Source organism: Cololabis saira, chromosome 7, assembly GCF_033807715.1.
Source record: "Cololabis saira isolate AMF1-May2022 chromosome 7, fColSai1.1, whole genome shotgun sequence".
NCBI lineage: Eukaryota > Metazoa > Chordata > Actinopteri > Beloniformes > Belonidae > Cololabis > Cololabis saira.
In genome coordinates this window covers 8,368,763-8,383,398 of record NC_084593.1, presented here as the reverse complement: position 1 = coordinate 8,383,398, position 14,636 = coordinate 8,368,763, and the positions used below count along the sequence as shown (strand labels likewise).

Here is a 14,636-nt window from a genome sequence, read left to right as displayed (position 1 = left end):
TTTGTCGAGGCCCAAGCAGTCTCTCTTCTCTTACCTGCTAGAAAAAGCCAAAAACAAAACACAGTCCCAATGCACTCCCTTGAAAGTACATTTTATGAGCGTGCCATTAGAAATGCCAAAGCTTAAATAAAATCGACGCGGAAGGAAGGAAGGAAGGAAGGAAGGAAGGAAGGAAGGAAGGAAGGAAGGAAGGAAGGAAGGAAGGAAGGAAGGAAGGAAATGAGCCGGAAGGAAGGAAGGAAGGAGGAAATGAGGAAATGAGCCGGAAGGAAGGAAGGAAGGAGGAAATGAGGAAATGAGCCGGAAGGAAGGAAGGAAGGAAGGAAATGAGCCAGAAGGAAGGAAGGAAGGAAGGAAGGAAATGAGCCGGAAGGAAGGAAGGAAGGAAGGAAGGAAGGAAGGAAGGAAGGAAGGAAGGAAGGAAGGAAATGAGCCGGAAGGAAGGAAATGAGCCGGAAGGAAGGAAGGAAGGAAATGAGCCAGAAGGAAGGAAGGAAGGAAGGAAATGAGCCGGAAGGAAGGAAGGAAGGAAATGAGCCGGAAGGAAGGAAAGAAGGAAATGAGCCAGAAGGAAGGAAGGAAGGAAGGAAATGAGCCGGAAGGAAGGAAGGAAATGAGCCAGAAGGAAGGAAGGAAGGAAATGAGCCAGAAGGAAGGAAGGAAGGAAATGAGCCAGAAGGAAGGAAGGAAGGAAATGAGCCAGAAAGAAGGAAGGAAGGAAGGAAGGAAGGAAGGAAGGAAATGAGCCAGAAAGAAGGAAGGAAGGAAGGAAGGAAGGAAGGAAGGAAGGAAGGAAGGAAGGAAGGAAGGAAGGAAGGAAGGAAGGAAGGAAGGAAGGAAGGAAGGAAGGAAGGAAGGAAGGAAGGAAGGAAATGAGCCGGAAGGAAGGAAGGAAGGAGGAAATGAGGAAATGAGCCGGAAGGAAGGAAGGAAGGAGGAAATGAGGAAATGAGCCGGAAGGAAGGAAGGAAGGAGGAAATGAGGAAATGAGCCGGAAGGAAGGAAGGAAGGAAGGAAATGAGCCAGAAGGAAGGAAGGAAGGAAGGAAGGAAATGAGCCGGAAGGAAGGAAGGAAGGAAGGAAGGAAGGAAGGAAATGAGCCGGAAGGAAGGAAATGAGCCGGAAGGAAGGAAGGAAGGAAATGAGCCAGAAGGAAGGAAGGAAGGAAGGAAATGAGCCGGAAGGAAGGAAAGAAGGAAATGAGCCAGAAGGAAGGAAGGAAGGAAGGAAATGAGCCGGAAGGAAGGAAGGAAATGAGCCAGAAGGAAGGAAGGAAGGAAATGAGCCAGAAGGAAGGAAGGAAGGAAATGAGCCAGAAGGAAGGAAGGAAGGAAATGAGCCAGAAAGAAGGAAGGAAGGAAGGAAGGAAGGAAGGAAGGAAGGAAGGAAGGAAGGAAATGAGCCAGAAAGAAGGAAGGAAGGAAGGAAGGAAGGAAGGAAGGAAGGAAGGAAGGAAGGAAGGAAGGAAGGAAGGAAGGAAGGAAGGAAGGAAATGAGCCAGAAAGAAGGAAGGAAGGAAGGAAATGAGCCAGAAAGAAGGAAGGAAGGAAGGAAGGAAGGAAGGAAGGAAGGAAATGAGCCAGAAAGAAGGAAGGAAGGAAGGAAGGAAGGAAGGAAGGAAGGAAGGAAGGAAGGAAGGAAATGAGCCAGAAAGAAGGTCTCTCTTACCTGCTAGAAAATGCCAAAAACAAAGACTAGTCCCCATTCACTCCCTTGAAAGTACATTTTATGAGCGTGCCATTAGAAATGCCAAAGCTTAAATACCTTTCAACCTTTATTTTTAGGGGCCAGAATTACTGAGCAAGTACGTTGGAGAGTCTGAACGCGCCGTCAGGGAGGTAAGTGCTCGTCCTCCCTTATCCCACTACTATAAAGCGCTGCACCACCAGTCACTTCCTCCTTGATGAGTTGAAGTTGTTCTGAATGGTTTGACGTAATAAAGGACGGCCCGAGGTGTCATCTCTGGTGTTAATGAGCGCTGCGTTTCCTCTGCATGTTTGTGTTCCCTCCTGGCCAGGAGCCTGTTAAATATTTGTCCTGTTTTCTTCTCCTCTATTGTTGCTGACGACGGTGCTCGCAGGTGTTTCGGAAAGCGAGGGCGGTCGCTCCCTCCATCGTCTTCTTTGATGAGATTGATGCTCTGGCCGGCGAAAGAGGAAGGTACAGTCCCCTTTTCTATTTTTAATGCCATGAAGAGAAGCTTTGAATGGGAAACCAAGATGGGGCTGGGGATCGATTCAAATGTCAAGAATCGATTCCGATTCTTAAGATTCAGAATCGATTATCAAGATTTGATTCGATTCAATTCCGATATTGATTTGGGTTAGTGTTATTAAAACAGTTTTTTGAGCTGTTGCATGAATTATATGACTGTAGTTATGCAAAATATTACTACTAGTATTATATTGAGATTAAACAGCAAGTATTGCAGCTAATGATGCTGTAAGGACCAATCAGCTCCCAGAATGCTGATAGAACTGAAACAGAAACATCGTGGGTCAGAATTACCAAACAGATCCAGGGAGGAAACAGAGACGGATGAAATCGCTTTTATTTTTTCCCACATTCCGTTTTTATTGGTTCCTTTTTCGGTCTATTTTGGTTTTTAATTTCTGAGCATTTGGTTTTTAGCATTTTTTGCAAATGTAACCCCAAGACAGAATATAAAGTAATGGAATATAGACAATTTATGCAATTATAACCTAACACTTTAATGTTTTCATACCTTTAAACATATTTAAAGGCAAAAACATGGCACCAGTTATTCTCGTGTCCAACAAAACCTTCCTTTTTTGGGGATAAACAAAAAAATAACCAAAAGTTGTAATGTAATGATGAAAAAAAAAATACATAAATAAATAAAAGAAAAAAAGAAAAAAAATCCCCCCCCCCCCAAAAAACAAAAAATAAAAAAATCGATCTTTAGACATATGAATAAATTTTTAGGAATTGATATGAGAATCGATTTAGAATTGGGAAATCGACTTTTTCAACACAGGCCTTTTTTCTTTTGCATTTTTTGCAAATGTAACCCCAAGACAGTATATAAAGTAATGAAATATAAACAATTTATGCAATTATAACTGAACACTTTAATGTTTTCATACCTTTAAACATATTTAAAGGCAAAAACATGGCACCAGTTATTCTCGTGTTCAACAAAACATTCCTTTTTTGGGGATAAACAAAAAAATAACCAAAAGTTGTAATGTAATGATGAAAAAAAAAAAATACATAAATAAATAAAAGAACCCCCCCCCCCAAAAAAAAAATAAAAAAAAATCGATCTTTGGACATATTAATCAATTTTTAGGAATTAATATGAGAATAGATTTAGAATTGGGAAATTGGGAAAAAAAAAAAAAAAAAATCACTGGGTTTAAAAAAATAATTGGGAAATCGATTTTTTCAACACAGGCCTATTCCGGGACACGGGAAAAGAATCTCAAAAACAGGCTCAACCCACGTGATGATTGTGCCTTTTCCTCCCTCAAACTTTCTTGGACAATTGCTCTCTTGTTTCTCCACCGCCGCTGTCCGGTGTTTACTATTTTCAGCGCTGCAATGCGGTTATTCATTTTCCAGAGATGACAGTTTCATAATTGTCACGCGGGGCCGCTTTAATTGAGAGCGGCCGCGGCCTCCGTCCCCGCAGATCTCTCTCGGTGATTCATACGTGACAGAGGGAGCAAACATCCCAAACAGCCTGCATGACTGGTGTCCCATGGTGTCCTCGCAGACTTTTGTTGCTTTTCATTTCCAGCGAACACAGAACACAGTCTTGTCTGGAGGCACTTTAGTGGGATGGCACTGGGAACATCTGTGGCTTAAGGAAAGGGGGCGAGGAGGGGGTGGGCGGACAGAGGACACAGACCGGAGGCGCACAAACACTTCATTGTGCCCTTTACGGCAGATGGGGAAGGCCAAATATGCAGCATGCTTCCTGGTAAACCAGACCATGAAACTAAACGTTGTAGGCCGGAGCTCAGAGAGGCCGACGGGTCATCGGCTTTTCTAAGTGGTTCCCTCTTCCATATTCATCGCATGCTGTACTCCATCTTCACATGTCTAGAAGTGAATACGTCCTACCATCCTCACTGACTGTGTTTACATGCATCAATAACCCTTTTAAAACCCGAATATTGGCAATAACCCGGTTTTGCACGGCCATGTAAACACCAATAACCCCTTTGAATAACCCGAATTTGCTCATATTCTGGTTTTTAAAAACCTGAATATGACCCCTGGGTTACTCCTTTTTAAACCTGAATATTGGGTCATGTAAACGCCAAACGGAATATCCCCATCAAACGGAACATGAATTTGTTTTCTGCACATGTTCTGTTCACAAGGAATCCTGGTCTTTTGAGTCCAGGAAGTTCTTATAAACACGGAGAAACCAAGACCAGGAGGAGACTAATCACTTCATAAATGTAATGAAGGATATGAACATTTCTGCATTTGTAGACGGTAGAAAGTACCGGGATAGAAGATTTACAAGAAGGTGAGCGAAAAGTTGCGCGAAGCAGCATTTGTTTTGAATTTGGATACAGGAAGAAGAAGCAGAAATGACGGGAATTGCGTCATGATGTTCTCCGTGCATCGCTGGTTTGATCCAGATATCCTGAATGATTAATTACCATGTAAACGGAATATTCTGAATGTTTCAGTAACCGGAATATTAGCAATAACCCAAATTTTGACTGCATGTAAACGTAGTCATAGATGTCGTGTATTCTTAAACTATCTAAAATACGCAATTTTTCTTTTACCGGGCACATTAGGTGCAGTTGCACATTTACCTAAACATTTGTTATGGTATTGATTCGGTATCGCCGATACCAGCCTGAATTTTACTCAATATTGGATTGGGAAGGAAATGGGTGTATTGAACATCACTACTGTAGTGTGTGAAGGGCAGAAGGTGGAGCGATGGTCGCTGTGCACTCTGCTGTGTATGACGTGCACTTTCCCACAATATGCTGCCCCCATGTGGTCTGGAGTGGTACACTTGCATAAAGGATTACAATACACAGTCCCAATCCCCCCCTAGTCCTACTTTCCAGCCCTACCCCTAAATCTTGTGCGTTCCCGTGAGGGTAGTGGTGTCCCAATTCCTCTTTGCATGTAGGGCTAGTGGACATAACGAGGGCTAGTGTGTATGAATCTAGCCCTTCACAGCGAGGGATTTCAGATGCTGACTTGCGACCGAGGGCCAGAAAAATTTCCCAGAATGCTTTACGTCATAATTTCCAGACTGAATCAAAAAAAAAAACATGGCAGACATTTCTTATTATTTAGTGAATAAAATCAATATTTTGAGTTAGTTTCTGCATAAAAATGAAAGTAGGGGGTGTATTGGGATTGGCCCTTAAAAAGCATAAGAAAGTATTTTTAATAAGATTTAAATTTATGTGACTGTATTAGCTCGACTCACACTTTCTTCCATCTGACTAAATAGATTATTGATTAATGACAGCAGGGGTTTATGCAGCCATTACCGATGATTTGATATTTGATCTGAGTTGTGGCGTCTCGTCCTGGTTTCTCCGTATAGGCCCGGCTGTTTTTAAGATGCTTTCGTCTGCACTTACTGCAACCACCAGGATTATAAGTTTGGGTCTTTAAGTCGGCAGCACTTTCAAGCGTTCATTTCTCAAAAGAGTATTGACGTTTCTGTAAGGTTCAATCCGGTCTTGACTGATTTCCAGTCTGCACCAAATGACTCTTTCTTCATCAGTCATTCAACTTCCCTCTTCTTTTACGGCGTGATTGAAGCTTTCCTTTCTTTTATTTTGATTTTTTCTTTTTTAATTTTTGCATATGTGCTCGACGTGAGCCAGCTCTAACTCTTTCGTCTGCCAGCTCGTTGCGGTGGAGCAGAGCTGGATCTGTGCCCCGGGGCCACTCATCATCTTAAAAATGCACTTCGTGCTGATCTGCAAAAGTTTATTTTATTTATTGGGCTTCACTTCCTGCCATGTTTAATCAATGAAATGGCTCACGCACACCGGCAAGATTTAAAAACTGTTGACATTACCAGACAGCCCCTGCTGGATTGTGTGTGTGTGAGTGTGTGTGTGTGTGAGTGTGTGTGTGTTTTCCATTTGGAAGCAGGAGATGATAAGCGTCTATATATCTGTCAGCCTACCTGCCTCAAGTCCAAACTGGTGGAATGAAATGAAAACGGGAACGAGAGGAAACATGGAAGGAGACAAAAGCACTGTGGGATAGAGGGAGCGATGGAGAAATATGAAAAGACCAAACTTGCTGAGGATGAAATGAAAATAAACAGACTGTAATTGAGATAGAAAATGCTGAAAACAAGCGTAGGATTATTGAACACTTATTCCAAAACATAAAAAATGTCCTGCAGAGCTGCTTTCCTTGTCTTTTCTTCCTTGCCTTGACCTTCTTTTAGTTTCTCATTTTCATTTCATTTCATTTTCATTTCATTTCATTTCATTTCATTTTATTTTATTTCATTTTATTTTATTTTATTTTATTTTATTTTTATTTTTATTTTTATTTTTATTTTTATTTTTATTTTATTTTATTTTATTTTTAATTAATTTAATTTATTTTTATTTGTATTTGTAGTTTAAGTTTAAGGTTTAGTTTAGTTTAGTTTAGTTTAGTTTAGTTTTTAGTTTAGTTTTTCTATTCACTTAGTTGTTGTTTTTTATTATTAGTATTTTTAATTTATGTTATTTGTGAAGTTATTTCTTGGAAAAAGGGGCAGATCAGATAAGATTTTTCTTCTTTCTGCTCCCTTTTCATTCACAATTTAAGAACATTTGTATTTGTATTAAATTATTTTATTTTTTTTGAATGAAATAAAGAATGAAATGAAATGAATCAGAATCAGAATCAGAAAAGGGTTTATTGCCAAGTTTTCACACGAGGAATTTGTTTTGGGGATTGGTGCAACACAATACAAATATATAAGAGATAAAATAAAATAAAATGAAATGTATATGAATGTAAATCAATGTCATCATTTTCCTTATGACCTCTTTCATTTCCATCTTCAGCTGCTCGTTCATTCAGACTGTCACTGAAAAGTGTTTTCTAAACACCTTTTTGTCTTCTTTCCTCCCTGCATCCTGCTGTTCCCGTTGTGTCCCCGCACTCAAACTTTCTCTCTTTCTCTCCCTCCCTCCCGGCCTCCGTCCCCCTCTTTCTGCCCTCGCGTCTCAGTGACAGAGGCCTTTTGTGTCGCTCTGCAGCCTTGTCTGTGCTGACGTCTGGCACTTCCGCTGGCGCCTGTCAACAGAGCCTCCGTGTGTCTGAGCTTTGGAAGGCCGGCTGTCTGCAGCGTGCTATGGAAAATAACCATAATGCAATGCAGCGGCGAACGCGCTGACAAATCTATTTATTTCTTTTTAAAAACGATGATGCACATATGCATTTTCTTGTGTCCCATCGAGATCCAATGTTGTCCAAAAACAAGGCACTTCATTTAAATGATGTCAGCACCCTGTTAGGCCTGTTGCAATGATTATATAATCGTTTGAAGAGAATGTTTTAATCTTAAAACTTGATTAAAGGATTCAAGTTTTAAGAAAAACTTGTTTTTGCTCTGAAGTTTCAATCATATCCGTTGACGTGAAAACAACTCGATGAAAATTACCTTTACTGTCACTTTTACTCTCACCTTTGAATTAGGACAATTTCTTTCTCTGAAAGAGTTTAATGCTACCTAAAAATACCAAAATACTACCTCTCATCATTAAAAAAAAATGTATTCAATCACCAAATTGAACCCCATATCTGTGCAGCTTTTACGGTTTACAGAACTGGAATAACATCTGTATTTTTCTCCATGTGAAACTGGCACATCTGTGTTTTTTCATGACGTGGTTCCACCATGTAACATTCAGAAAGATCTAAGGTTTAATTATGAAGAATCAAATAAAAAGAGTTGTAGAACAAGCGATTTGAAAGCGCAGTGGGTCGCCCTCCTCACCCCGCTGCAATGTTGCACTACAGTAACGAAGACAAGAGAAAGGAACAAAAGAAACAACAGAAAAAAGAAAACACTGGCTTTAGAATAGATTTCTCTTTTTTTTCAGTATTTCTGTGGTTCTCCGTCTTTTCCTCTTTGGAGGATGAAAAATTTCCAGAGGGAACAGCCAAAATTCCATTTCCCATGTCAACAGAAGTTAGTTAGTTGCAGTCTGCAATTTTAGCCACTAGATGTCAGTAAATCTCACATTCAGAACAATGAGAAATATTTATACTTTTTTCATTGATGTAATCTATTATTTACGGAAGAGTATTAGGGCCACGCAGGAGAAAAATAAAAATAATAATTTAGAGGTGGAAGATTTTTTTTTCAATATGCACGTGAGAAAAAAGTCGAAATGTTGAGATTATGCACGTGAGAAAAAAGTCGAAATGTTGAGATTAATGTTGAAGTACAATTTGGAGAAAAAAGTTGAAATGTATTTCATCTTTATTCTCGAAATGCCGACATTATTCACGAAATTTCAAGTTTATTCACGAAATTTCGCCTTTATTCACAAAATTTCGACTCTATTCTTGAAATTGTATTTCAACATTAATCTTGACATTTCTACTTTTTTCTCGACATTTCGACTTTTTCTTCAACATTTCGACTTTTTTCTCGAAGTGCACAATAAAAAAAAATCTTCCCCTCTCAAATATTTTTTCTCCTGCATGGCCCTAATACTCTTCCGTAGTTATTGAATCCAAATAAAATGCTTTTTTAAAAATAGAAAATGATGAACAGAAACCATGAATTTGATCAAGCATGCATTTATTTTCTTTCAAAAGCACTATTTAACAGTGTTTAGCTCTAATTTGGGGAAAAAAAAGCCCCAGTAGATAACTTAACTTATACCTGAACTGGTTAACTGAATATTCTTTCCTTAACTTAGCAAAATTATGAATTATTAGCTCGATGTTAGTGCACGAGGATCATCTTTGTGTAATACGTTAAATCCTGTCAAGCCGGGACCAAGTCCAAGCAATTACCTCAGATTTACTTTTCAATTGCATCAACGATGCGCTCGCACCTTTTTTTTCTTTTATTTGTCGTCATTTCGGGTTCGGGGGAAACACAGTCTCAACAAGTCCAAACGAGGCGCGAGACAATCGCTGCTCTATTAAAGACGTTGACCTGTTTCTGCTGCCGTCTCTTCAGTTCAAGGTTGGACGTCATTGGCAGGAAAGCTCACTTTCGCTGCCAAAACTTTATTTGGCGGTAGTATGAAGAGTTGTGGTAATTATCTGCTATCAGAATGTCACCAAAGCGATTCAGTTTCCCCCCCCTCCCCCAATCGATGTAACCCTGCCAACGTTGTGACGTAGGTAAATAGTTTAAGACATGTGCAGGAGTTTGGGGGCTTTTACATACAGGACTGTCTCAGAAAATTAGAATATTGGGATTTTCTGTAATGCAATTACAAAAACAAAAATGTCATACATCCTGGATTCATTACAAATCAACTGAAATATTGCAAGCCTTTTATTATTTTAATATTGCTGATCATGGATTACAGCTTAAGAAAACTCAAATATATTATCTCAAAAAAATAGAATATTCTGGGAATCTTAATCTTAAACGGTAAGCCATAATCAGGAATATTAAAATAAGATAAGATATTCCTTTATTAGTCCCACAGCGGGGAAATTCGCAGTGTACAGCAGCAAAGGGGATAGTGCAAAACAAGAGGCATCAATAAAAATAATAATAATACAGTAATAATATCAGAGTATGACACACTATAAACAGTTCTGGTATATATCATAATCAGAATCAGAAAGGGGTTTATTGCCAAGTTTGTTAACACATAAGGAATTTGTTGTGGTGATTGGTGCAATACAATAAAAATAAAAATATAAAAACAAACAAATATATAGAGATAAAAAAAGAGATAGAATAAAATAAAATGTATAAATGGAAATAAACAGAAATGTACAATATGAGGTTTTAAAGTGATATGAGGTTTTAAAGTGTAAAATAATAATAATAAAAAAATACTAGTATATAAAATAACAGACAATATTTACAGACGGATATTTACAAAATAATAAAAGGCTTGCAATATTTCAGTTGATTAATGAATCCAGAATGTATGACATTTTTGTTTTTTTAATTGCATTACAGAAAATAAAGAACTTTATCACAATATTGTAATTTTCTGAGACAGTCCTGTATTTGTGTATTTTATTCCCTCGTGGCATAGTCACCTGTTTCTTCTTTGTTATTGTCTCTTTGGTTTCTTGTCTCTGCACTGATTCCTTTGCAGCACCTGCTCGTCTTCCCCCCCATCCCACATCCTTCAAAGATCTACGGCTTCATACAAAACAAACACGCCTTTCCTTCAGTTTTTGGTCAACATGCAAACATCCCTCTCCTCCTCCGTCATCCATCCCTCTGTCAGTCTTCTGTCATCGCTGCCTCCCTTTCCTTTTACTCATTTATCTTCCCCTCATTCAGCTCCTCAGGTTCTGGCGGCGTAGGCGACCGGGTGTTGGCTCAGCTCCTGACAGAGATGGACGGCATCGAGCAGCTCCGAGACGTCACCGTGCTGGCCGCCACCAACCGGCCCGACATGATCGATAAGGTAAACAGACTCTTCCCCCGTCCATCCTCCTCCTCTTTGGTCTGTGATTGATAAGGCTGAGGAGTCGTGCATTTGTCTCGCCTGTCTCCTCCTCTGCCTCCTTTAACTGTTGTACATGACGGATGTGGGTAAAGGTCAGCCGCTGCCTGTCTTCCCTGACTGGCTGTTTGGATGTTGGCAACTCCTTTGGTCTCCAGATGAATCAGATGCTCTTAACGTTTCCCACTTTGCTGGGTTTTGGCTGCATTCGTCTTTGAGAGTTAAATGGAGCTTGAACATTCAGCTTCTTCAGTTCAGCGTGTTGAAGTGAAGAACTGCTGCCGGGGAATTTTCTGTCTCATCTCATGATGCTACTTTTGAGATTAAACTGTAACTGAAGGGAAAATAACTTCACTATATACCTGTATAAGTCTCTTGGCATAAACATATGGTCATTACTAGGAATGGGTGATATTTTACCGTTCACGATAAACCGTCAAAAAAAATTCCCCACGGTAAGAATTTGTATCTCGCGGTAAAAACAATAAATTCCCGTTGATGATGTTTTTGTGTAAAGCTGATTTATGGAAGGAAGGAAGGAAGGAAGGAAGGAAGGAAGGGAGGAAGGGAGGGAGGGAGGGAGGGAGGGAGGGAGGGAGGGAGGGAGGGAGGGAGGGAGGAAGGAAGGAAGGAAGGAAGGAAGGAAGGAAGGAAGGAAGGAAGGAAGGAAGGAAGGAAGGAAGGAAGGAAGGAAGGAAGGAAGGAAGGAAGGAAGGAAGGAAGGAAGGAAGGAAGGAAGGAAGGAAGGAAGGAAGGAAGGAAGGAAGGAAGGAAGGAAGGAAGGAAGGAAGGAAGGAAGGAAGGAAGGAAGGAAGGAAGGAAGGATTGATTATATGAGCCTGAAAGAAAGAAAGAAATGAGCCTAGAATTGATGTTGATGACGTTTTTGTATTGGTATTTATTTTATCGTTTTGGGATAAATGCCAGAAATTATCGTGATACATTTTTTGTCCATACCGCCCATCCCTAGTCATTACTTTTTTTTCCAGTTGAGATCAATATGCTGTAAAACGGGTGTGAAATGTGCGGCCCGAGAGAGATTTTCATGCGGCCCGCGAAAAGTTTCCAACGCAAAAAACCGAAATGTTAATTTACTAAAAAGGAAGGCATAAATAATTGCCATGAATCGCAGCATATCCGATAATATATTTCTTCTACAAATCCATCGTTATTCCACAAAGAGAGCAGTTTTCCACATTTTTTTAGTTTTCTAGAATGCATTTGCCGATTTAATTTCTTTGTAGACGGTGGTTTATTTTTATTAACTGACTACTATTATATATTTTCGCAGGAAAAATATCACTGCTAAAAAAGATGATAGAAGATATTTATTCGGAGAATTTCAGTTTTGAATACGAGGATAGTGACAAAGTAAAACAGTTAAAAGAGTTAAAAGTGCTGACTTTTTCGGCACACTGGCGTAAAATTCCCGCGCCTAATTTTTTTTTTTTTAAATAAATACACTTACTGGAAAAATCTCTAAATCACAAAGAAACACTCTCAGATGTAATAAGAAAGATTTTGCTTTTAATTAAATTTCCTATAAAAAAACTAAATATAAAAAAAAAATACTTGTTTCTGTTTATCTTTGTAAAATTATATTAAAAGTATCTTACATAATTTGAAAAAAGAACTAGAAATTTCAAGAAAAGATCCTGAAGAAATATATTTTACATAATTAGAGTGTAAACAAAGTGCATATTTCCTTTAAAATTAACTAAACTGATATTGGATTAGATAACAATAGTAAAAAAAAAAGAATTAGAAAAAAAACATTTCGCACCGTTTTTGTTATTTTGAGCGTGTGGCCCGTGAGAAAAAAATTGGTCAAATACGGCCCGCCAAGCAAAATGAGTTTGACACCCCTGCTGTAAAAGTATGGAGGATTTTTTGTGCCAAAATTAAATAAATAAATACATCATTAATTAATTAAATGTGTCATTAATTAATTAAAATTAGAATTAAATATGTCATTATTTAATTAAAATACAATTCATTTTAAGTAAAAACATATATTTATTATTTCAGCATTTCATTTATTAATGACACATTTAATTAATGATTTTGTGTTGCGTGTGAATCATGAAATGTTAAACTGCATTTAATTAATTAATGAGACATTTAATTAATGATTTTGTGTTGCTGCGTGTGAATCATGAAATGTAAAACTGTCAGAATTGTATTTTAATTAATTAATGACATATTTAATTCTAATTTTAACTAGTTAATGACACATTTAATTAATTAATGATATATTTCATTCCCATTTTAATTAATTAATTATGTATTTATTTATTTAATTTTGGCAGAAAAAATCCTCCATATAAAAGAAGCAATAATGCAGCGTTTTGTGGTTGGTCTGATGTCTGGATGTTCTTGAGTGTCTGATTGGTTGTATTTCTGAAAGGGGTGGGGTTTCCTTATGAACACGTGCAGCTCCTGTTACTGGTCTGATCAAACTGCAGTAAACACAACCTTCAGAAAATACTCACACATTCAACAACAAGTCCAGACTTCCAGACAATTGTGTTGGAGCCAAAATCAGATCCGGAAATATGAAAATCATCAACCGGAGGAACCCCGACGACAAAGATCACACGCCAGCGTCTCCGCTTGAACGGCTGTGAAAACAGTGCATTTCTCCCAAGATATGATGGAAAGATAAACACAACCTTTTATTGTCACAACCTTTTACTTTCAAAATGGACGAAGTGTAAATCTGTGTGACTGGAGCGTCGTGATCCGTAGCCAGACGCCGAGCAACGCTCCACTTACCCACCCGAAGAGTTTCCAAAACTTATATAATATAAAGCGTTTAACTGATGTAGCAACACAAAAACACTTGAAACATCGTTTTGTTTGAGGTTACGATGACGTGTGAAGTAAGAATTCATCATTGCGACATTTTAGTCCAAAAACAACTCACTGAACTGATCTTAAGTGGCGATAAATAAGATGTCTTAACAAGACAAGTCATTGTTTCTGAAAATGAAACACCCACATTGGTCTACACGTTAAGAAAATGTCTAAAACTCTTAATTACAGGACTATCTCAGAAAATTAGAATATATTGTGATAAAGTTCTTTATTTTCTGTAATGCAATTACAAAAACAAAAATGTCATACATTCTGGATTCATTACAAATTAACTGAAATATTATCAGCCTTAGAATGAAGGCAACACATGCTGCATGTTTCTATATTAGTTAGAACTGGGGGAAGATTTGTTTTTTCATTATGCACTTCGAGAAAAAAGTCAAAATTTCGAGGAAAAAGTTGAAATGTCAAGATTATTGTTGAAGTACAATGTTGAGAAAAAAGTCAAAATGTCGATAAAAAAGTCAGAATTTTGAGAAAAAGTCAAAATTCGAGAAAAAAGTCGAAATGTTGAGAAAAAAGTTGAAATATTGAGATTAAAAAAAGAAAAAGGAAGAAGAAAAAAAGGAAAGAAGAAAAAGGAAAAAAAGAAGAAAAAAAGAGAAAAAAAGAAGAGAAAAGGAAGATTTGTTTTTTCTTTATGCACTTCGAGAAAAAAGTCAAAATCTCGAGAAAAAAGTCAAAATCGAAATTAAAAAGGAAAGGAAAAAGGAAGAAAAAAAGAGAAAAAAAAAAGGAAAAAGAAGAAAAAAAAGAAGAAAAAAGGGAAAAAAGGCAAGCCTTTTATTATTTTAATATTGCTGATTATGGCTTACAGTTTAAGATTAAGATTCCCAGAATATTCTAATTTTTTGAGATAGGATATTTGAGTTTTCTTAAGCTGTAAGCCATGATCAGCAATATTAAAATAATAAAAGGCTTGCAATATTTCAGTTGATTTGTAATGAATCCAGAATGTATGACATTTTTGCATTACAGAAAAATAAAGGACTTTTATCACAATATTCAAATTTTCCTGTATGTCATTAATTTGTACTTCACATCATGGAGGTATACAGCGTTTGGTTTGTTTTTTTTTACTTCTTCCTCCAGTCCATGACATTCTTTATTGCCCTGTCTCCTTCT

At 37.8% G+C, this 14,636-nt stretch overlaps 1 protein-coding gene across 1 annotated transcript in view; it reads left to right on the top strand.

The window, feature by feature from the left end:
- The window catches only part of afg2a (AFG2 AAA ATPase homolog A), a 354,383-nt gene that overhangs the window by 88,207 nt on the left and 251,540 nt on the right, over nt 1–14,636 (top strand). Inside the window, 3 exon segments of the mRNA XM_061724760.1 lie at nt 1,785–1,838; nt 2,081–2,160; nt 10,469–10,595. Of these exon segments, the coding sequence (XP_061580744.1) occupies nt 1,785–1,838; nt 2,081–2,160; nt 10,469–10,595 (261 nt within the window).